The sequence below is a fragment of the Plectropomus leopardus genome, chromosome 10 (assembly GCF_026936395.1).
Source record: "Plectropomus leopardus strain MGB_pleo_1.0 chromosome 10, ASM2693639v1, whole genome shotgun sequence".
NCBI lineage: Eukaryota > Metazoa > Chordata > Actinopteri > Perciformes > Serranidae > Plectropomus > Plectropomus leopardus.
The window spans coordinates 4,599,889-4,624,958 of record NC_142185.1 but is presented as its reverse complement, the minus strand read 5'-3'; the positions used below and the strand labels follow the sequence as shown (position 1 = coordinate 4,624,958).

At 36.8% G+C, this 25,070-nt stretch overlaps 2 protein-coding genes and 2 non-coding genes across 4 annotated transcripts; 3 read left to right on the top strand and 1 right to left on the bottom strand.

Moving 5' to 3' along the window:
- Positions 1-4,251: 4,251 nt before the first annotated feature.
- LOC121949075 (high affinity cGMP-specific 3',5'-cyclic phosphodiesterase 9A) lies at positions 4,252-15,995 on the bottom strand. Its single transcript, XM_088082892.1, has 14 exons — positions 15,868-15,995; positions 13,772-13,933; positions 13,633-13,684; positions 13,412-13,514; positions 12,611-12,753; positions 11,695-11,754; positions 10,703-10,880; positions 9,220-9,342; positions 7,997-8,089; positions 7,756-7,823; positions 7,545-7,647; positions 6,203-6,307; positions 5,300-5,446; positions 4,252-5,159 (listed from the first exon to the last, which is right to left on the bottom strand). The coding sequence occupies exons 1-14, from the start codon at positions 15,953-15,955 to the stop codon at positions 4,971-4,973; spliced, it is 1,614 nt and encodes a 537-aa protein (XP_087939018.1). The 5' UTR covers positions 15,956-15,995; the 3' UTR covers positions 4,252-4,970.
- Positions 15,996-16,889: 894 nt separating this feature from the next.
- Positions 16,890-23,782, top strand: nifk (nucleolar protein interacting with the FHA domain of MKI67). Its single transcript, XM_042494842.2, has 6 exons — positions 16,890-17,129; positions 19,184-19,312; positions 20,494-20,602; positions 20,793-21,004; positions 22,572-22,634; positions 22,920-23,782. Exons 1-6 carry the CDS (start codon positions 17,007-17,009, stop codon positions 23,115-23,117), a joined length of 834 nt encoding a protein of 277 aa, XP_042350776.1. The 5' UTR covers positions 16,890-17,006; the 3' UTR covers positions 23,118-23,782.
- LOC121949650 (small nucleolar RNA ACA64) lies at positions 19,608-19,737 on the top strand. The gene has a single exon (XR_006106273.1). It is a non-coding gene; the product is annotated as a small nucleolar RNA ACA64 (small nucleolar RNA).
- Positions 22,670-22,800, top strand: LOC121949651 (small nucleolar RNA ACA64). The gene has a single exon (XR_006106274.1). It is a non-coding gene; the product is annotated as a small nucleolar RNA ACA64 (small nucleolar RNA).
- Positions 23,783-25,070: the final 1,288 nt, after the last annotated feature.

Genomic DNA, 25,070 nt, shown 5'->3' with positions numbered 1-25,070 from the left:
GTGAGTGCAGCTATTGGCTGATCGACAGAAGGCGTGGGCCGCGCGCTAGCCAATCAAGTGTGGGGGCACGTCAGGCCACGCTCTTACAGGAGGAGATCTTGAAGTCGCAAAAAGCGAGAACCAAACAGACTGTCGATTTTTATAGATTATTAAAGTCTGTGTAACGATTCATGGTGATTCAATCAAGTAGATGTCGGAATACGCAATATCCGGCCACTGTGTTGGGCCATCGATCCACTTGGAGAGGGGGATGGAGGGGAATGAGACAGAGGGGGGTGATGCTTCACACTGTAGGATTACAGCAAAACTGTAGAGCATGGACACTCAACTTGCTTTGCTTCGGGGCCACTTTTGCATGATTAGAGGAAGTCAGGGGCCAATCACAGCAGCCTCATACATGTTTCAAAGATTTTAGAACATTATTCGGATTTTAGGACATTTCTAGTTTTTCCAGAACATTTCTGGGATTTTAGCACATTTCTCCGACTTTAGCACGTTTCTCATATTTAAGGACATTTTGAGGATTTTTGTTGGACGTTCTTGGACTTCAGGACATCTGTAGGATTTTAGGACGTTCCTTGGATTTTAGGACATTCCTCCAATTTTAGGACATTTGTAGGATTTTAGGGCTTTTCTAGCATGTCAGGATATTTCTTGAATTTTAGGACTTTGGATTGTAGGCAATCCAAATAACACACACACAAACATATATATATATTTGTGTGTGTGTGTGTGTGTGTGTGTGTGTGTGCACATTTGTCCATATTTGTGCATTTTCCCCTATTTTTTAGATCATTTGAGCAAGAAATGTCCCACAAATTGGAAAAAAGGTGACAGGGAATTACTATTATATTAGATATAATCAAAAAATGAGGGAAAAATGTCCAGAAGTATATATTCATGATTCCCCTTATCTTTTGAAAATTTTGTTACAGAAAAAAAGCACTTTCTTTTTTGCTTATTTCTGGTAATTGTAACTTTTTACTAATGTCCTCCTTTATTTTACGTTATTTGTTGCTCATCACTTTCTTCCCTTGTTATTGAAAGAAATCAAACCAATTTTCTCGAGTTTCAAAGGGTTAATCAAAGAAATTGATTTAAGTGTTTGTTCAGCCAGCATTGTAAACTAGTGAGAAACTGTACATGTGACAAGAATACAAGTGTCTCAGTATTTCAACTGTGTTGATGTCTGTCAGTCTGATTGACTGACTATTCCTGTCATGAGAATAAGTTCCAATAATTTTCGCCACACTGATCCACTATCACAGGACCTACAGTGACACCTGCAGCCCAGTAGTCTCTCCTACACCTGTTGACGTGTAATTACTAGATTTTAACGCTGTTGTTCCTCTTTTCTATTCAATACTTAATTCTCATGCTAAATGTGTTACAACCACATTGTCATTAAACTGGGAGACTGACATAATGGATACATTATGTCTAGTGTGAATACACACACACACACATATATACATATATAAATGTGTGTGTGTGTATTATTAACAAATCGAAATATAGGCCCTAGTTCATGCATATGCAGCAAATATCGAATCAGCTCATGAAATATTGACTTGACATTAATAAGCATCAACAGACACAATAACCAAAAATCATCATTGCATATCTGACAACAATACCAAAGAAAATAATACATTATTCGTTTAATTTATTTTTAAAAGATCATTAAAGATCATTGATGATTATTTTCCAAGAAAAAGGAAAGACAGAAAAAATAGAAAACCTTGATGGAGATGGCGTGGTGGTATGGATTATGTGTGTTTTTTTTCTGGATCTTCTGCTGTGTTTCTGTGTGTTTCACAGGCTGGGCAAGGCTTCCTGCTGCAGGAGCTCTGCATGCACACCTGTTGCTCATTCCACACTCATCATCTGCAGCTTAGAAACCCTGCTCTCCCTCCTCCACCCTGTCTGATTGTTTCTACTCTGTCTGTTTCTGCTCAGTGGGATTCTCCTGTGTTTTTTGCTTCATGACAATTTGCTGTCTTCTCTATTTCCTGTGCCTTTTGTCTCTGAGCTCCATCGCCTCAGCTGCGCACTGTCCAGCCCCTCACCACCTGTGCCATAAGCCACAGCCCCTGCAGTGCTGTAAGCCACACTGCTTCCTTGTCTCAGCCTACAAACACCAGAGCCATAGGCCACATGACCTCCTATCTTCAGCCACACCTCAACTACTTCAAGTCCAGCCTCTCACCACTGGCGTCTGCCTCACTTCTGTCTGCCTACTTCAGTCTGCCTGCTTCATCCACCTGCAAAACCTCTACAACAACCTCCTTTTTACCCCCCTTTCCCCTAGTGTTGTGCTCTTGCTCTTTGGTCCAGTTTAAAACCGCAGTAAACTGTTAAAGATGTGTTTATCTTTTCAAGGCATAGCAAATGAAAACCCTTTAAAAAAATGAAAAAGAAAAAAGTTTGAGTTCCACTTTGGACACAAACGTAGTTCCAGTTCGCAATCTGAGCCAGTCTCTCCAAAAATTAGCATTGTTGCAATTGCAACAACTAATGCAAATTAAGCCAATTCCTGTGAAGTTTGTGTGATCTTGCAATTTTGACCAATCACTGCCATGTTACTGCAAATTTGGTTATTTAAAACAGGCAAAATCTCATTGTGTTGTAGAACTGCAGGCATTGTATTGATTCACTCAGTCCCTCTCTCTTGCTCTCCCTTTCTTAGAGACTGCTGCCGCTGAAAAAGTGAGAGTAACAGAGAGGGACTGCCGCTTTCATTGCTTTTTGACATTTTTTAACCCTCTATGGTACGTACTATGATCCCAGTTGGTAAAAAAATGTTTGGGGCGTTTTTTTGTCTTAAAATAGACCAAGTAAACATAATGAAGAGACATTTTCAAAAAATATTATTTTTTTAGTAGTTTTTAGGGTTCGTTGCCGTATGGCAACACCGTACCATAATGGAAAGTAATGAAAACATGAGAGTTTTGTTTAAAATTGTATGTAACATTTATTTTAAAACTCATGTTATAGTATAAACAATCCCCAGTAGCCTGAACAGGCGTCAAGTAAAGTGTTACCCATTTTACACTCTCTTACTGGTAATACCTGTCACTTCACTTTCATCCTCACTGTCCTCCCTCTCCTTACTGTCTCCATTGCCCTCACTGTCTCTGTCCTCACTGTCCCCACTGTCCTCATTCTCTGGCTCATAATCTTCATTGGTCTCACTGTCTTCATCACTCTCACTCTGTGTTTCCAGCAGCTCATTTTCCATGTCACTGAAATCTTTGTCATCTTCACTATTATCTAGTGGGAGGGCTAGTTTAGCCTTTTTCCGCGATGTACCATAAAAAAAATTTGCATTCATTCTGTAAATGGAAGAAAGATGTGTCAAATATCATCATATGCAATGTGGAAAGGACTCACAAAGTGCATTATTATAGTTTATAGACTATAGAAGATCAGTGTACACCAATGCAATTGCAAAGTAGGCCTATAACTAAATACATAATGTTATCAACATGCCTGGCTAGCAATCCATAATGGTACGGTGTTGCCATATGGCAACATACACATTTTTAACATTTTCTATTATTTATTGATCGACTACAGTGCAAGAAACTACATGATAATGAACTTAACTAACCTATTGTTGAGTGTATATTTTTTTTCCCGTTGAAAAACTTCAAAAAAACACTTTTTTTGTTGAATTTTTAGGCGTCAAATAGTGAGGCTCCTCCCGTCCATGATGTCTGCAGAAAAGGGTTTCAAAATGGCCTATAGAAAGTAATGTGACAAATTTAAACACTGCTATTGGTTTACTTAGAACCCCACCTCTTTTTTAATGCATTGCATCATAACTTGGATTGTATTATCTGTGTGTAGAAGGCTTAAAATGGGGTTGTTGCCATGTGGCAACGCTGTACCATAGAGGGTTTTAAAGAAAAAGTTGCTGTGAAATTAGGCATTTCATGCAACAACAATCACAAAAACAGCAAAATCCTTGGAGGGACTGATTAGCAAGTGCCTATTCTATGTACAACACAATGTTGAAGGGCCACCTCTGTCTATATTGACGCCCCTGGTTTTTGCCACAGGTGATACTTCACATTAAATGCTTGGTATCGGAAACTCCTGGTGCATGTTAATACCTGCACACTTACACTTAGAATATTTCAAGTTTATTTCTTCCAAAACAAACATTGACAATGTTTTCAGAAATGCAGTCTCGACTTGGTAAAAGTGATTTAATGCAATACTTTGGATATGCAACCTAACAGGCTGCAATGTTATTATTCCTTTAATCATTTTTTCACTCAATCCTTTTTGTAATATAAAATAGTTACTGTTATACAATATAATTCCAGTTAATTGTGCTTTGGAACTACTCCTTAAAAATATGTTACTCTTTACAGTTTGCATTGAACTCATTAGTTAAAGTTAAGTTCATCACAATACATTTAATAATGCGTACATCAAAACTACAACAAAAAGGCATTAGAACAGCTTACAATGCATGTGCTTAGCCCAGTAAATAAACAAGTAAAAGCACAAATTTAGATGGTTTATATATGTGCAAATCAATCTAAAATCATACAATGTTTACATAAAATGCCAAAGTTGTCAATCCTTTAAAGTCTAAGCAAACTAGCTTGATTTCTTTCTATAGAATGGAAGAAAAAGGCAATGAGCAACTCAAGAAATGGCCCAATAATTAGTAACTTAGTCATTTTTGTCATTATGAAATTACCCTCACTTCAGCAAAAAAGAAAGTCAGAAACAGAAAAATAACATGAAAATAAGCACACAAGAAAACAAGTAGAAAAAAAGAAAGAAAAAACTGGAAAAAGTTGCAAAAAACTAAACTGAATAATTAATGTATTAATTTTCTGTGGCATAATTTTAAATAGAATTAAATGCTTGTGAAAGGCATCTGGACGCAGCACAAGAGAACTTATGTTGATCCAGCTTTCGAAGTTGTTAAATATGCCGTCTAGTTTGGTTCACAGCGTGTCTGGTTTTGCAGCTTTAGGCCCAGCATCTGTGTCAGCTGTGCTCTGAGGGCCCACAGTTGACTCCTTAGTCTTGGCTGCATTGTCACTCTGAGCCCGGTTCTGTTTCTCTCTCTCCAGTGCTTTCTCCATTTCTGTGTAGTAATCCAGAGCCTTCCGAACCGGGTTGATGATGTGTTGCTGCACAATGAATAGGCAAACCATCACTCAACCTTTTCTGCTTTTCATACAGTAGGTGATTCCCTAAATGTTCTGGAGTAACATTTTGCTTGGTGTTAATACAATTACTGGATATTTGTGGCTCTTAAAAAAAAACATACCTCCAAGCAGGGGAAGAGGTTGGCCAGCTCGATGAAGAGAGGCAACAGAACAAATCTGATAAAGCCTGTTTGAGATGAAGGCTTGGTGACTTTGTCCCGATCCATGAACGGAGTGACTGGGAGACCCTCTAACTTCTCCACATCACTCTGAGGGCAGTAGACGACACAGATAGCATTAAAAGGGTTAGTTCACCCAAAAATGAAAGTTCAGTCATTGTCTACTCCTCTTCATGCTGATGAAAAGTCTGGTGACGTTTTATGGTCCACAAAACACTGTAAGTCTGTGTGTGTGTGTGTGTGTGTGTGTGTGTGTGTGTGTGTGTGTGCGTGTGTGTGTGTGTGAGGGTTCCGGGTAGCATGTAAACACTGGCGTACAGCTGTCATTAATGTCACATGTGGGTGCATACGTGAATGCGGCTACCACGCTAGGAGCTAGAGGCTAGAACAAGGCTAAAAACATCACGCCAGTAATGTTTTTCAAAACAACTTTGCGGTTTGGGGCATCAGGACACTTGAATTGCTTCAGTTGAGCAGTATGGAGACATTTTGTGGTTTTATCAAGCATTTTGATTCCTGGTTTTAGGTGAACTACCTGCTTTAATGGCTATACATCGAGTTGAAGGTAGAGGGTAAAAGGTAGATTTATTGGTCATTTTTTAAACTAAGTTTAAAAAACGAAATTACTTTTTTCCTTGATCCTGCTACATCTTTGGAGTTGAAGTATGAATTGATTAAAATCAACAGCTACTATGAAAATTCCATCCAGTGACTTGTGTTACTTTAAATTTTGTCTTTCATTTTAAGTAATTGTCATGTGAGGCAAATGCCCTCTATAGTTGGAAAACTAATATTTTGGTGCTGTCACAGTATGAAATGCCTTCCCATACATTGGGACTCAGTTACCTGGTTGTAGAATTCCTGCAGCAGACAGTCCAACCAGGGCTCAGCCACCTCCATGGGCCGGGCCTCATTGGATATGTCGCTCACTTTGATCAGAACCATCATCAGCTGCACACACAACAGGGGGACATTATTAGAGGACTGGATAGTGTTTGAATTATAACGGAGTCTCAAATTAACCAAACTAAATGTTTGGCTATTTCTAATCCTAATGTCAGTCCTAAAAGGAGAGAAAAGGGTGGTCATTAACCCTTTGAAACCTGAGCAAATTGGTTTGATTTCTTTAAAAAAAAAAAAAAGGGAAAAGGGAATGAGAAACATAACAAGAAATGGCTCAAAAATAAGAAAAAACAACTAAAAAAACAAAAACAAACAAATAAAAGGAGAAGTGATCAAAAATAAATTATGTTTACGTTGTTATGTTTTATTACGTTTTATTGTGCTATAGCACATATTTTTCTGCAAAATATTTTTAAATATACAATTGTAATATTTACAAATATATCTGGATTTAAAAAAAAAAATTATCCATTCATTCATTTTGAATAATTCTCTAATAATGTTCCCTCCTTTGTCAACATAAAGATGTTCATGTAATTTTCTTGGTACTTTTTATGAATTTCTCACATTTTTTTTCTCACATTTTTTGGACATTTCTTGCAAAGTTGGTCATTCCCTTTTTTCAGTTCTATTTCTTTAAAGAAATCAAATCAATTCACTTAAGTTTCAAAGGGTTTTATGCCTCGTGAAAAGTGTTTCAATGCAGCATAAATTAACCGATGTTGACCCAGCTTTCAAAGGGTTAATGCACACTTTTATATCTAACAGGTAAGACTATTGGAACGCTTTCCATACTGGTCTACCCAAAGTCATACACCAGGAGAAAAGAACACATCTCACCCGTTTTAGAGTCTTTACATTAGTTGCCTTTCAGTTTTCATTATTGATTTAAAAAATCTTCTGATGGACACAGGTGATTTTTTTAAAGGACACATGCATTTGTTTATTTGCCTGACGTGGACTTGCTTGAAACATATGAGGTGGGATAGCCCCTCGGGTCAGTGAAGTGAAGCAACTTCACATCACATCAGCATGACATCACATATACTTTCATTGCTAATATCTATCCATTGATTTATTTATCTAATTACGTTTTCATTTATTTCTGTATTTAAAATGTTAGTTTTGTTGTTTATCTATACTGGGCTAAAAAAGAAAGAAAAAAGAAAATAAAAAGAACATTTTAGTAATCATTTATGTCTGAAATGTTGAACTGTATTATTGAATTTTCTCCCCCAAAATTAAAAAGTTGCTCCATATTACAATAAGAAAAAAATCTTCTTACCACATCTCTGTGGTCCTTGTTGGTGAAGTCAAAAGCCGGTAGGATGGACTTGAACTTGTTGAGAATCTCATTGTGCCTTGTCATGTCAGTGGCCAGGATGCAGCTGCAATATTGACAGATAAAACCAGCACAGTCCTATATACTGTTCTACTATACGACCAAATAACATGAGAAAATGTGCATGTTAAAAGAATGAGAAAGATGATCTTACTTGATGATTCCTTCCCTGATCCGCTTGTATTGATCCATGGGTAGGTTTCTGAAGATGTTGCTCTCTGTCTACAGTATAGAAAATCTTTTGTTCATTAACTGCACAGCTCACAGGCTTTGTCTCATGGTGACAGCTCTGCTCTTGTCTGGTCCTTTCTTAATTCAAAACCCTAAACTAAAATGTGTGTTTCATGACAGTTTGGACAGAAAGTTTCAAACTAACAGCGAGTTCTTATTCTCACCTTCTCCAGGATCTCAAATGCTACAGCACAGTGGTGGTTCTCTAGAGGAGAGATGTCATTGTAGCGGAGAGCCAGTTCAGTCCGAGCATTTATCTGGAAGATATCAGTTTAGATCAAAACTAAACATAGTTAATGTTGAAGCAGTTTTGAAGCCTTTGGTGCTTTAGCCTGAAGGTATATCAACAGTAAACTCAATTAAAGTTTCTACGTCATATTTCAAATTTAAATGAGATGAATTTCACAACAAAATGAGGTGTAAGAAAATAAGACTGAACTTCATTTTATGATTATTTTGGCTGTGTTCATGCATATATTTTGGCAAGATTGTGTGTTTTTGTTTAATCTTGGAATCTCCTACAATTACAATTACAAAGTAAAATGCACTGTGGAAACAAAATTGTTACATTCAGACTGTTAAGTGAATTAAATGTGCCATTGAAACCCATTCACACTGGCCCCACAGCCGTTAAAGCATAAATACATGCACTGAATTATTTCTGGGTGTCACTCTACACTTTTGCCTTAGAATTTTTTATTTTTACTATTTTCCACCTGACGACATCTTATTTTTTTGTTTTGTTTTCTTACCATATTTGGCACATAGAGAAAATACATGCTCTTTCCACTAGGTGCACTGTCACAATCAATGTTGCTGCAAATCATTGACATATCCCAGGCTGTGATATTTTAAAAAAAACCTTTGCATGTAGTTTGTTTAAATTAATTTAAATCATTTTTTTTACACAGTGTCATCATGACAAAAACCTTGCTACAAGTGTGTGTAATGTCAAAGCCTGCCCTAGGTGTTAAGCTTGATGCTCTGTTTGCTTTCTGTGCATTTCAATGCACACAGGGATGCAGTGGGGCGGCAATATATGATGTCAAAATACTCAGACGTTGAACTGAAGTATAGAAATGTCTGTGATCAAAGACAAACTTTAGATGATGCTTTGTGTCAAGAAGCAGACACACACAAGACATGACATTGCTATGTTAACAACATCAACTGAGTCAATGGAGACTCTGCGATAATGGAGCTCATCACACTGTTGTGTTGTTGCTCCCAATGTAAACACAACCTAATACTAAAAGTTTCAGGCTTAACATGATGCTTCAGCAGTCTGAGTTCGACAGCACAAATGTTCCTCCACAATAAGTTTCCTAGTGCCGAATGCAAGGAAACACTGTCTGCAGGAGCATCTATATGACAGGAGGTCATGTACCTGATAGGCGTTGTTGTATCCTGTGTGATCGAGGTCGTGGCAGACCGCAGAGGTCAGCATGATCAGCAGGTCAATGCTGTCCATCTTACTCTTCAGGTCAGTCAGCCAGATCAAACCATACATCTGTTCAGAGATAAAGGAGAAGGACTGAGTAGGGACCGGAGATGTCCTCATATACATAATGTGGAAAAAGAACGCCGCCATCTGTTTTTTAAAGGTCCCATATTCTGCTCATTTTCAAGAACATACCTATATTTTGGCTTTCTACTAGAACATTTGTACATGCTTTAATTTTCAAAACACATTATTTTTCACAAACTGTCCTCCTAAATATGCCTGTATTCATGAAACACTCTGTTTTAGTGCCTGTCTCTTTAAATGTGTCTCTTTTTCATTTATATGTACATGTTTTGATACAAGTCATAGATGTATAAGAATTGTGTAAAATAGTTGGATCTACTGGCCAATGGAGCATGCATGCTAGAGACTCACGGTACCCGACCGTGGCCTAGTACAGCTGAATGTACCAGAGGGGGTAACTTTCACAGGCGGAGCACCCGACTTCCAGAATAGTACCTCGCTAGCTTGAATAGCAGTCTAAAAAAATAATCCTGCCACCCTTTTTGACTTTTCAACTTTTATTGAACTAGATAGTTTTAATCTAGATAGTGATAGAATTCATTTCACGGTAGCTCACAAAAATTATTTAAAGTTTTACAGACGTCTCTTTCCTGATGTAAGTCAATGGGAAAAAAATGTTTCTGGGCCAGTGGGCATCACGTGACCGACACGGACGGTGTAATTCCACTTCAGGCCACTATGTAAAATTTGCATCAGAGCCTGACGCTCTTCCTGGGGGCTCACCTTATTTAATGAATCCATGTAAAAATGTCCTGAAACCAGCACCACTCAGTCAAATCCTGAGAAATATGACTTAACAGCAAATTTAAAAATCTTAATATGCCTATCATTTATTATTTCTCCTCAGACTTTACAGAGACAGAGACATTACTTGTTAATACGGGTGTGTCTGTCCGTTGTGTGCGGCGAGCCGGAGAGCAATAGAGACCACACTGAAAATATATATATTTTTAAGCGAACCCGCCAACAAATATGAGTTGAAGCAGACATTTTTGTCAGATAAAGATATCTTGTGATTTTTTAAAAAATGGATGTGTTGTGATATCAGTCTGACCTGCAGAGTTGTCCACTGATTTGGGTCACCTATCGCACCCAAGGACCAGATGTCCTTCACCAACTAGCCATTAAGATGATGGCATGATTGCACTATTTCATGATTACAGACACAAATTAGGCTCTCTGTGATTTGCCCTGATACAATGTCACTCAAACACACACAAACACAAACACAAACACACACACACACAGGCACACACAAACACACACACACACACACACACACAAACACACACACACACACACACACACACACACACACACACACACACACACACACACTCACCATCTGGGTAACACAGAAGCAGTGCTTGAAGTTATGGAAGGGGATGTTGTTGTATCTTCGATAGACCTCAAACAGGAACTGCTGCAGCACCTCAGGCTCAATGTCGAAGGCTGCAATGAAATCTAAGTCTGTGTACATGACCTGCAGGAGCACCATGATCTCTGCATCCTCCCACTGCCTGCACACACACACACACACACACACACACACACACACACACACACACACACAGTACGCATCATGTAAGGGCATTTTGAGAATGCGGCTTTCTTTTGAACTTCTACAAATATATTCATGCTGATGTGAAAAGTATATCTAAAAAAAGGGTTAATAAAGACATCTGAAAACTGGTCAAATCGATTCAGCAGTGGTGGCTTGGTGCCACAGATAGAGTAAGGGAGTCATAAATTGTCAAGGAAAAGAAAAAAACATTGCTTTTTAAAAAAAATTTCAATGGATTTATTGACACTAATAGAAATGCAGAATAATGTAGAATCCCTCTATGCCCAAATAGCAGGAAGCAAAAAGCATATTTGATCAGGGTTTCAAAGGAATCCTGTAATTTATTTTGATTATGTGACGCCCCAAGCTTTAGTTCTCATTTTGCAGCCTGTGAATAACAGCATTTCTACCCACCGCTGCCGTTGTGGGTTTGCTTTTAAAGCTTTTCGACAAATGAAATGATGACCCAGCCAGACTGAATGCTGCATGCTCCTCCTCTCCTTGAAGCCCACTTCAAACACGGGCTGTTGATTAAACCTTTTGATTTGTGAGCCTTCTGCAGGCCTATTCATATTGAGATGAGTGTGTCGATGAGAAGAAAAGGGAGACGTCTCCACTCCTCTTCAGAGGGGCTTGTTGGGCACGACTGTGTGGACACTAAGGAAACAGGTGCACTGGGTGTTTGTTCGTGATCACACAGACACAAGGACACCATGGTGATGATGCTGATGCTGCAGGTGACACTGAAACAGGTCCCAATTCATACATACCAGTTATCAAAGGTTGGGGTCTTTAGGTACTGCTTCACCTCCTCAGACACCTCCAGGGAGCTGCAGAGGATATAACATACGCATTAATGATTTCTAGATATACCATCAAACTTCAAATAAAAGCCTAGTCCCAATTAAACACCCTGTCCCTTTTAGTAACCTAGTGTGGCGACACAATTTGACAAATAAAGGCTTGTCTCAGTTAGAAGCCTGGTCTGGTTACCATGCAGTTAGTTATTATAGAAGTTTTTTGGATGTATAAAACCTGGTTGTTGCTGGAGATAATGTTAATTAGCTGCGTAGATCATGCATACATATATACATGTTTAAACTTTCATCAATATGGACATGCTACACACATATTAGCTTGGTAAGATTCTCAGTCAATTCAGTCATTCAGTTTATTTTACTGACACCATGAACATTAAAGAAGACAATATAAAAATAAAAGCTAAGGAAAGATGTCCTGGGAACTATGTTCATAAGTACATATTTAAAGTTATTTTACATAATTATTATAATTTTCAAACTTTTTTTCAGGCAATTTATCACTTTATCTATTTATTTTAAGTTTTTTTGTAAATTTCAGGTAAGTTTTTTGTGTATTTCACAGATTTCTCGCTGAATTCTGGGTCATTTGTACTTTTGTTGCTCATTACTTTCTTCCCATCTTTTTTGAAAAAAAAAAAAAAAAAAGCCAATTTGCCCAAGTTTCAAAGGGGCAAATAAATAATTTGTCTGTATCCCATCTTGACTGAGCAACAGTTTGTGTGAAAGTAAATAAAAGGCCATCCCATATGGATGCCTGCCCTAAATATAAGCCAGGAATGGCCAAATAATGGCCCAGGGTATTAATTGATGTTTTACAGTAGAATGGCTGGCAGTAGTTTCCAGTGAGCTTTGCATGTCAACGTGCCTCATTTGAAGAAACTTTTCCCGTACATGCTCACACTCCTTCCTGGTTTTATGCAGCGTTCTCTTGTGGTAGAACGGGGAGGGCTTGTGTGTTCCCTCTGACAGGTCTTTAAACAATCCCAGCCAGCTCAGATGCTCAACACTCTGAAAAAAAGATGGAAGCAGAGGTCGGAGGTCATCACATCAAATCCCCAGGTTGACCCTTAAAACCCTGTTAAAACCCAATGAAACCTGGAGCGACATCACTTTAGTATGTATTACATAAGTATTCAAACCTCTGAACCCCACAGTAAATTGGTTAGATTTCTGTCAAAAACATGGGGAAAAAAGACAGTTAGCATCTTTGGAAGAAATTTGTTCCACAAATGGCAAAATACAAGTAGATTTAGAGAACAATATTTAAGAAAAGAAGAAAGAAAGCTAAATTCTAAATCTAAAGGCTGAAAGCTAAAAGCTAAGAGCTAAAGGCTAAAAGCTCAAAGCTCAAAGCTAAAAGCTAAGGAAAAATGTATATATCTGTAATTTTCATAAAATATTTTAAATAATGTTACAGAAAATGATCGGAATTCTTAAGCTCTTATATGTCATTTCTTGCTTTTTCTTCCTTTCTCTCTTTCCAACTTTTTTGTATATCATTTACTTGTCCTTTTTATCTTTCTTTCTGTTAACTTTTTGTAAATTTTTTGTTAATTTCATCTTTTTTGATCATTGCCTTCTTCCCATTTATTTGAAAGAAATTAAGTCACTCTGTTTAGGTTTCAAAGGAGTTTTAAGTCTGCCAAGTACAGCGCTTTGTCCGCACCTCGAGTTTCTCCCGGAATGAATCCACCTGTTTCTTCATCTCATACACAACTGCAGGAGTCTCCCCAGCCTCAATCACGATTTTCTTCTCCAGGCCCTGCAGTCTGACATCACACACCATCACTGAGGCATTAGCTCATCACACATTCATCAGTTTATGATGCACAAAGTCTCAAAGTCTTACGCTTTAGTCCTGTTTCTGTTATTTTCCACCTTGCCTACCTTTTCTCCATGGAGGAGAGGTCAAATCCTAGTGCACCAGCAAGCTCTGCTCCTGGCATGATGAGAGAAAACACAGACTGACAGTCATTTTTAAACAAACCAAAGCACTGCGATTCCCATAATGCAAAGTTAAAGATACCTAACGGCTCGCTGTTGCAGTCGGCAGCCACTACCTCCAGCTTGTAGCAGGAGCTGGGGGCGTTGGGCTCCAGGCTTGGGGAGATGTTGATGATGTTGCCTTTGGGGTTGTACAGCTTCAGGATGTCGTGGGGTCCAGCCTCGGCTGCAGAGCGGAACAGATCTAAAAAGAATAAATCATTGTTCATTTTGAGTAATAGTTTTTATATCACGGTCGTAATCATCTATTTCACGTTTTGGGGGGGACCACTTCCTGTGACCCGACCCTCAAGGAGGATATGGGGTGAATTCCCACCAGGAACTGTTTTTAAGAAAATTAATGGTTATTAATTTATTCATTATATTTTATTATATAGCATTGTAGCCTACTGTTTATTTTACTGGTTAAATTATGCTAGTGGGTTAATAAAAGGGCCTGGAAGACACATATAACATACCTACTGGCATGTTATTTGTGTGTTTGTGCGTTCATTCAGTTATGATCAGCATGTGTGTGATTTGGTGCTTGCGGCGGGAGTGTTTTGGGGCTACAAACAAAATCTTGTAATAAATGTGTAACCAACATAATACTGTTTTTCTAATTTAAATTATTAAATTTATTTTATCTTGTATTTTTTATTTAAAATGTTTAATTGTTTGTTTGTTTGTTTTTAATTTTAAACATTTTATTTTATTTTATTTTATCTTGCTTTATTATGCATTTTATGCACTGTGTTTATGTACAGCACTTTGGTCAACTTCGGTTGTTTTAAACGTGCTTATGAATAAAGGTTGAGTTGAGTTGAGTAATACATGCATATGTGTATTTGTATGATTACCAAAGAGAACAGATAAACAGCCAAAGTTATTTTTCATAATATGGCAATCCCAAACTTGCTTATAACTGATCATTTGTGAACAACTTAGTGACATCAATAAAAGCTAGCCTATAAGTACTTTATAAGGTGTGCCTTGTTAGAAAGTGGTTCCACTTTTATGAGAGACTGTCACCGAAGCATGCAGACTCTCAGTTAGATTATCAATACACTAATAAACATGTTAACTACAAATAACAAACAACTGAAAATGATTATTAACATTACATAAGAAATCTTTAATAAGGCTCTTTTTGTCCTCCAAGTAAAGAACCTGTGAAGCCTGTGAGAAAGCGAGGAGCTGTCAGTGGCAGCTGCATGGCTCTCTGTGGCTCCATCACGCTTCTACAATTCCCTCAGCAGCTTGTGTAACGGCTGACTGTGCATCTGATCCCTGCACTTATCAAGTTTTTTTTTTTCTTGTTTGCTTTACAAAATAAGCTAGTAGAATGTTTGTCATTGAACTGTCCTCTTTTTATGCAGATCAAATTGAGAGTCTATAGGCAGAGAAGTAATTTATATAAAATGGGGATGTACTGTATATATAAAATTGGGATATCTTTCTATCCATAGAAATTTTCAGTTATATCAGATATGATATATTACATATAAATACAATAGTCTTAGCAGAAAATATGGTATATCATAAAATAAAAAGGCAAACTATAAAACAAACAAAAACAGCAACAATTGAAAAAAAAAGAAAAAAAAATCAAAGCAGAGGTAAAAAACAGTTGTTGTTACAGTAGTTACAATGTACAGAAAATTGGGCTAAAACAATTTATATTCTTATTTCTGATTGCCTGGACCCCACTCTCGTCTTTGGTTTTATTGGTGTAAGTGTGGTCTTCTTCCTACTCCTTTTTGAGCATGTAGTAATAAAGTTTGCTGGAGCGTTTTTATATTGAGATCAACGTATAGTTTTTGTGTAGGCCCTCTTTTTTTGTTGGTTGTAAGGCCTGTTTGCTTTTATTGTCTTTTTTTTTTTTTTTTTTTTACATGTTCAAAATAAAGATTAATTATTTGATTCAAACAGATCTGATACATTATATTTGTCATCTTCCAATACATTTAAAATCATAGGAAAGTTGGACAAATGTACAAAAAAAAAGATCACATTAGAGATGCAGATATTAGTTGTCTGCACATGTGGATATGTGTATATGAACCCAGTCATACCTTAAAATACCTTTTTAATGTAAAGAAATTAATTTTGAATAACAACATAATGTTCTGCTCCTACCTTTGACATCCTGTGTAGGACAGTCCAGTGGAAACTCAGCCTGCTCTGGTCTCCCATTTACTGTGAAGTAGATGATTTTTGTTGCCATGTCATGAATTCAGAGCCACTGATGTCTCTGTGTGCACTCCTGCTCTGCATCTGATCTCTGTCTCACCTCATTATTTAAGTGCAAAAACACTCCACCCCCTTGATTTTATTGTCTCCACCTCCTACCCTGCTTCTCCCTCCCTTTCCTTCTTTTCTACTTTTTTCCAAACGACAGAAGGAGTAGTAGTAACCTTCACGTTTTTTTTGTGCGTATATGTGTGTATTCTTGTTGTTGCTATTTGTTTAATTTTTAGATCTTTTTATGAATTTCCACAACTTGGGAAAAAAAAGTCCATGCAAATTGAGTTTCCAGTGCTTGTTATCAAAATGTGAATGATGCTTATGACATAATAACCTACAGTACTGTGTTGTTAATTTAAACTTATGAGATGGTATATTATAATAATAAGTGTCTCATCTAATAATATCATATCCTATAATTATGAGATAATAGGTTGAAAAATAATTACTATAACCATATATAAGAGCTGTTAAAATATATTATTAAAATAAATTGAAGTAATAATATACAATATGCAAAAATAATATGTAATAACGATGACATTTTATAATTAGGACATAGGACATAACAATTTATACTAAGATTGTGTTAAAAGTGACAGAAATTGTTTATCTTTCATAATCATTATACTTAATATATCGTGTTTGTTATTCTGATGAACTGGTTGACACACCTATTTGTGTAATTTGTGATTTAAAAAGGAAATATCATCGGTAGGCTTTGTAATGAGTGAGACACATGAAATTATATGATGACAATAAAAGAGTTTACATAATTGAAAGAAATGGGCTTCCATACTTTTTAATACTCACTCCTGTTACTGTAACAGCAGAGCCTCTCCTCCATGCCTGTAGATGGCGCTGCAACGAAGGCACGCGGATAGATAATGAAGGAAAATCGTCTTTCCGCGTGTCTTTGGTTGTCACCACATGGACAACCGGATGAAGAGACAAACGTGGTTTGTAGAGAGTTGAGTGAGGTTGTTGTTTTTCATTGTAGAGTTTATGTTCCGTCCCGTTAATTACTCGAAATGACTGAAAGTAAAGCCGAAGCGGCTCCTCAGAGGGCCAAAGAGCTGCTGGCTCTGGACCCCAAACAGGAGTCTGAGTTCAAGAAGAAGGTGCAGGAGGCGAAGAAGAACAAATCCGGCAAGGTGGGTGCACGTGAGGAAACATGAATTCACAATGCACGAGGCTGCCAATGTTTCGTTTATTCTAATTTCTTCTAGCTGGAGCAGGTGTCGCAGCTTATCCCGTTACCCGTCAAATGTTGTGACCTAGCTCACTGTAATTTCAGCTAACATTGTCGGGAGTAGGCCTTAATATAGCCCGTTTACCACAGTCCAGTCTCTGACTGTTACAGCTGCTATGAGGTGTAGTGAGGTACTTTGTCACATTAAAGGGAAACGTCGCCGAAATTAAGAACTCCAAAGCTTATTCCGTAAGATGTTTGGACGTAGTTAACTGAAATATCAGTTACCATTAAAGGGGGCGCTAACTTAGCCAGTCCACCATGGTCAGGTCTGACTGTTACAACTGCCGTGAGGCGTAATAAGAGGTGTTGTGCCACATTAAAGGGGAACAGCGCTTAAATTAAAATGTTAAATCTGTGACCAAGGAAAGTTCAGTCAACATTTTTGAACATGAGTTGTTCTCTCTCAAAGCCAGAAACCAGAGCAGAAAGTCTCAAACTTGTGATGTCATTGGGTATAAAGTCTGGAGCTGCTCCACAGATAATTCAGCTAGCAGGAAACTGACCCACAACGTTACTTACAACTTGTAATAATGTATTTTTTTAAACACTTTAATCTACTGTTCAAAGAACTTTTGAAGGATGTTTATTATTTTAAACAATGTTCCCCTAAGGTTAGATGCTGTCTAAGAGGTATAGTTATAACTGTAATATTCTGAGGATGTTTTGGTGATGTTGAGAGGTGAAAGATCATATGATGTTCTTTTATAAAACACAATGTTACATGAGAACAAAGCAAGAACATTTAATAAGAAAAATTTGAACATATTGTTGAGAAGAACATTCTATTACAGAACATTTTTAATGGAAATGTAATTTAGTGTGATATCCTAACAAAAATTAAATAAATAAATGTTTTAAACATTTCTTGAGGTTTATGGAGACTGTTCTCAATTTTAGGAAGAAAAAACTTGTAATTAAAAAAACTTGCCGCTGCAAACATCACTGAAACATTGCAGTGGTTGCATTGTGCCATTCTCAGAATGTTTTTAAGACCACAAATTGTTGGCTGGTTTTACTTGAACCTGATTTTATGAACCCACTGAATGTTCATATTCGTTTTAACAGCCAAATAAGATGTAATCTATCAGAATATTTCCCAGTTGTGAAACAGAAGATGTCCCCATATACTCAGAATATTCCCCTGGCGGCCCTCAGAGTCATCTAGAACATCAACCAAATCACCACAACAAATTTGAGTTTTAGCGCTCTAGTTTTTTGGATTTGGGAGAGAGTTGTTTCTGTTCACTCATTTTTAGCCTGTCTCAGACTACAGGAATAATGTTTTATGTATTTAAAAAAGCTATATTTTACGTATTAAATTTGGAAAATGGGCATAGTACCCCTGTAAGTTCCATGCTCAGTTAGCTGGCTCATAGTGTATTGGTTTGACAGCGTCAAGACCAAAGCAAATAATGTGACTCAGGTCTGTCTGAAAAGCTGCACATTGTAACTTTTTTTTGTCTTTATCAATACAAAATGCATTAATGTGCATTTAAAGGTAATTATACGTCACATACAACAAGTAATAAAAAAAGATGCTGTTATTTAACATTAATGTCACAAGTATTAATCAAAATACAGATAGTAAAACAATAATAAGAAACAAGTTATGATTGAAATTAAATATTAAACATGTTTACATTATGGGGAATACATTAGGCCTTTTTAACTGCTGATGTTTTAATTTGTCATCGGAAAATCACAGGTGTCACTAATAACACTAACAATGGCTCTGTTTCATTCAAGTGTCCCATTAAGCCATACTGGAGTCATCATGCACTATACCAGGAAACAGAAGCAGCTGAATGGAACTCCATTATTTACTTTATTCTACAGCTGTTGTCTGTCTATGATGAAGTTGAAATGTGCAATCTTAAAAATACATGCATAGGTGATTCTTGCTTTGTCCTCATGTTTATTCTCTCTCTCTCTTTGTTTTTTTTTATTTTGCAGGAGAGCCGTTTGACGCCTGGAGTGATTTATGTTGGTCACCTGCCTGTCGGGCTGTTTGAACCACAGCTGAAATCTTACTTTGAACAGTTTGGGAAAGTCTTGAGGCTGCGGCTGTCCAGGAGTAAAAAGGTAGCACAGATGATATCGAAATACATGAAGCTAGTTTAAAATATTGAACTCAACAAAGCCTGATATGATCGATTTCCATTTAAGAGTAATGTGTTCTGATAAGAAAAACATATGCTATTTTTGTGTTTGGTACGCATTAATAAGATCATTTTGAGCTGGTTAACCTCCAGGTTTTTCTTTTCCACTTCTTATTCTGTGCATTACGAATGAGGATTCAGGTTTTCTCAGTTTGCTGACTGAACTGTTGGCTAAAACAGTTCCATCAGTTTGACTGGAGATGACTGCTGATTTTGGCTCAGACTGAAAATGATCTCAGATCAAACAGTGGTCTGAGATCAGATAACTGAGCCTAAAGTATTTTGGTACGTTAAGCTTATCACCTGCTCACCCATTGGCAGAGTGATAAAACCCATGTGCCGACAACAGCAGCAGGAAAAAATGATCTAAAAGCATTACATTGAAATACATTTAATAAGTAAAAACAGATTGGCCAAAGCCCTTTGAAAACTGAACCAATTGTCTTGATTTCTTTGAAAAACATGTGAGGGCGATGAGCAATTTGGCAAGAAATGGCCCAGAAATTAGCAAGAAATTAGAAAAATATTCAAAAAAGGCACAAAAAGCAAAACAAACAAATAAACAAACCAAGAAAATAACGTGCTAAATAAAAGTGCTAAAGAAAATTATTATTTTGTCTAACATACTTTTAAATACATAATTAAGAAAATTCTATGCTAATTAGCTGTGAACTATTATGTGGTACGGTGCATAAAATGGTAACATTGATGTTTTAAACTGTACTTGGTCCCTAAAATAAAATGAAATGAAATGAAATAAAAGTTTTCTGGACATTTTTCTCTCAGTTTTGTTGATAATATCTAATTATCCATCTCAGATCATTATCAGGTCATTTTCTTGTCACCTTTGAATATTTTTTACAGTTGACAGGACAATTATTGCTAAGTTGCTCACTACGTGTTTTTAAAAGAAATCAAAAAAATGTTCTCAGATTTCAGAGGTAAAACTGTTTGTTAAAAGCATCTGAATGCAGCACAAGGAAACTGATGTCAACGCAGGTTTTAAAGGGTCAATCAAATGCGGATGTGTGATATGAAAGTGCTGAGATATGTGATACTGTGATATATGTTTTTTTAATTAATGTTTTTCTGTCATTGTGTCAGACAGGTGGGAGCAAAGGCTATGCGTTTGTAGAGTTTGAATGTGACGAGGTTGCCAAAATTGTTGCAGAGACCATGAACAATTATCTCATGGGAGAGAGACTCATCAAATGTGAGTATTGCTCATGTACAGGTCTAGTATTAACTGACTTTCAATGATTTGTTTACAGAAATGATCACAGTAAAGATATATTATGTCTGTTTTATGAACACTGTGAGTCAGTCATCTGTCTTCCTTTACTGGCTGTCAGTGTAAATTGCACCGAGATCACTCCCCTGATGTTGTCGATGCTCTTTCCCAGGTCACTTGATGCCTCCAGAGAAGGTGCATGAGAAGCTGTTCGTTGGCTCCCAAAAAGAATTTGCAAAACCCTCAAATCCTGCTGTGGCGCGCTACAACAAGAAACGCACAGAGGAGCAGGTCGCCAAGATGAAAAGCAGACTCCTGCGGAAAGAGGCGAAGCTCCGCAAGAGAATCGCAGCACACGGCATCGACTACGACTTCCCTGGATTTGTACGTATCTTTAGACTAAAATAGCAACTTTAAAATGGCAGCTAATGTAGCTGTTGTGTATTTATCTCAGCTAAAAAGACTCATTCCTGAAATGTAAATGACCAACCTTATATACCCAATTATTTAATTTTTTGGCTCAAATCTTTGTTCTGAGAACTTCACATTAACCCTCATTTAGCACATTTTACGCGCTCTTCATTCTTTTTTTTGATAATTTTTTGCTGTGTTCATGCACATGGCATACATTTTAGCAAGACTGTGTATTTTTGATTAATCTTGGAATTTCCAGCTCAGTTTCTACAATAAGTTTAAAATACACTGTGGAAACTGAATTGTTACATCCAGACTGTTCAGTGCAAAGCCCGTTTACCACACCATTGAACCCATTCAAACTGCAGTGTTTGATTCCACAGCTGTCAAAGCATGAAAACATGCACTGTATTATTTCTGGGTGTCATTCTGGGCTTTGCCTTGGAATTTAAATATTTGACCATTTTTCACATGATGACATTTTTTTAATGGAGAAAATAAATGGTTTTTCCACTAGGTGCATTGTCACAATCAGAGTTTCTGCAAATCATTGACATATCCCAGACTGTGATTAAAAAAAAAATCTACTCTGCATAGTATATTGAAAACAATTCTTTTTCTTTTTTCATCTAAAACCATGGTAGCATAATGAATTAAAACTGGCATTTAAAGTATTAATATTCTGAGAATTGATGAATATATGATATATTTGATTAGGACTGATGTTGGTAAAAAACAAATTTACTAAATAAAAGTAGACAATATGAATGTATAATATTTCTAACTGTATTTTAACAGTAATTAAACCTTACTTTTAACACTTCATTTAACTTCATTATATTACTCTATTTAATTTAATACTAACAGTATTTTCACTTTATTAACAGTACTTCATTTAACTTTATTATGATCATACTTAAATCTTTTTGTAACAGTACTCAATTATAATATTACTTAATTTGACTTTATTATAAGACTGCTCAATTTAATTCTAATGGTACTTTAACTGTATAGTAATAGTAATTTAATTTAACTTTATTATAACAATACTTTATTTTATTGAATTTAAACAGTACTTTATTTAACTTTCTATCGCAGTAAATTATGAAACTTAATTATAACTACTTTATTAATTTCTACTATTACAGTACTTTGTTAAAACAGAACTTCATTTAACTTTATTGCAAAAGTACTTCATTTAACTTTATTAAAGCATTTATTTTAACTGTATAATGTATGTTGTGTATTGCAGTATAGCCTAAAAATATTGTGATAGTGTTTTTAGGCCATATCGCCCAGCACTACTTGTGTATGAGTCTAAACATTTTTATTTATTTTTTTTAAATCCTGCAAAGTATACCTTCAGGAACACAAGTCCTCAAAATTTAGAAATGTTATAGAGCCGTGATAATTGGCATAATCTTTGTGTCAAAACATGGAGTTTTATGGGTGTACTGCATTGTAGAGCCCCTCTATGAGTATCTATGCTTTGTTTTGTTGGCACCATGTTAACATTTAGTGCTCTCTGTACTCTCAGGCTGCCCAGGTGCCTCAGAAGAAGAAGTCCTCAGATTCCATGGATGCATCTACATGTAGTGATGTAAGGTCAACACTAATATTGCATTCAGCTTTGGCACAGACTGAAAATGGCCCCAGGTGCACCAGTGATCTGGGGTCAGACAACTGTGCCCAGAGTATCGTGGTGCGTTAAGCTTATCGCGTGTGTCTCTTGGTGGCTGCGTGATAAAACCCATGTACCCACATACTGTGTTAACTCAGAACTGCATTGTATGACCAAAGTAGAAAACTTGAAGAAAACAAATCAGCACTCTCTCTGTACCTGAATGAGCATGTGTGGCTAATGAGCACATCTGTTCCACTGCAGGACACCACGCCACTCTGCACCCCCTCTGTCCTGGAGAGGAGGAAGTCCATGGTCGTCAATGACGACGATGAAGATGATGAAATTGTCATTAAGATGCCAGCTGCGGTGGATGATGAAGAGAGCTCGTCAGAGGAAGACGGTGAGGAGAAGGACTCAGAGAGCGAGGAGCCCGCTGAAGAGGGCGCAGAGACACAGTGAAAGTCCTCACTGTGTTAGTGTGGACTTTATTCTCTGGCTGTCGGAGTACAGTCGCATGCATCAACTTTGAACTGTGTTCAGAAATCAGTGTGTCTTTCAGTATGTGGAAATCACACCATTTGAGACACTTGTATGAAAGATACTGCCATGATTGTGGGTATTACTTCAGTGAGCACATTGGATGGTGCGTGCAAAATCACAGAGTCTGATTTATGGGCAGCAGTTGTGCCTGGACTTACTTGACATCGACAGATGTGCCTCTCAGTCTTGCAGCAGGCCGTTATGCTCCCTTGTCTTCGAGTGTTGTTAAATTTGTACTGTTAACCAGTGGTTCTCATCCCTTTTTCTTATTGAGGACTCATATCATAAAATTTAGCAATAATTAGTTTTTTTTAGAAATGGTTAAGACCAGAATTCTTAAGTTGTTATCCACAGTTGAGGAGATAAGCATGGAGAAAGTGAAACCTGTGATCAGAATAGACACTCTCATGACTCACACTCACACTGGGCTCACTTCTGTTGTGAGTTAAATATTGAAAAAAATATTCCCCATTTTTCCGGGGACTCCCGAGAACTCCCTCAAGAACCCCTGGGCATCCCTGGACCCCTGGTTGAGACCCACTGATGTAAACTATGATCTTTAAAATAAATGATCCAAAAATGTACTCTGGAGCAGTCATTTAATTTGTGTTATTTTTCAGATTAACAATAAAAAAAACATATACACACACTGGCAGTGCAGTAAGCCTTTTTTTAAAGAACATTTTGACATGTCACAATAGGAAAAGCACATGTAAATAGAATAAATCAAGTCTGAATCCAGGTTCTGGTCAGGAGCCCAATAAAAGATAATATAATCTTTTATAGGTTCCTGCTTCCTGTCGCCCGTGTTGATTTACTGTCACACTATTATGTCTAATGATGACACTTGTATAGATTACATTCATCGTTAATGTTATAAGCAACACTACTGTGAGGATCTATATGCCTGCTGTGATGTCCACAATATCAAATTCTGCAATTATAACATGACTTTTTTTTTTTCATGTTTCTACAACACAGTGGGAAGAATTGTAGCTTTGACCCTTACTAAATTACAATGCCTGTTAATGTTCAGTATATTAATGCTTCATAATAAAGTAATAAAAATACTAACCATCATTATCAACAGAGATTCTGAATTTGGTGATTTAGTTACATAGTTACTGTTTGACCCTAAGGGACTGTTTGTTATTTATGAGGAGAGAAGGGTTTGGTGCCAAATGAAGACATTTGTGATATTTTTTAAGCACTGTGAAGGGAAGTATATTTTTTATTTTTGTAAATTTTGGTCCAGAGGAGGGAAATGTCACTTTAAATGGTTGTATTTGTATTTGTTTTAAAAACCCTCTCAAGTCCAAATACAGGTTTGAAAGATGTTTTTTCTTTAAAAATCACCAAATTTACACTGTTGATCATTGCCGAAAACAGAAATTATAGTCAGATTTTCACATTTTTGGCAGCCCTTGAACATCTCAAGCATGACAAGAGCTTCTGTTATAGTATTAATTTTATTACATGTGTGTCTGCCAAAAATTTGCACTAACCATATCCTGTAAAAAAACAAAAAATCACCCAACAATATCAACATATTTTTCCCAATACATCACTTTCCCTCCTCTATAAATAACCTTAAAATAGTTTATATATAATACAAACATATATGCATTTCAAACTCACTAGCAGGATGTAGTATTCAGAGGGTAAAATAAATTCAAAACACTGCCATTTAAAGTTGTATGTCCCTTCCCCAAGACAAAAAACAAACAAACAAAACAACAACAAAATCCAAGTCCCTCCTAAGTTCTTTTTTTAAAAACGCCTTCTCCGTTTTGCATAACCCCATCCCCCCTCGCAAATTACGAACAGTCCCTAACCCAAATGGCCGGGTTATGCGTCACACCGGAACATCTT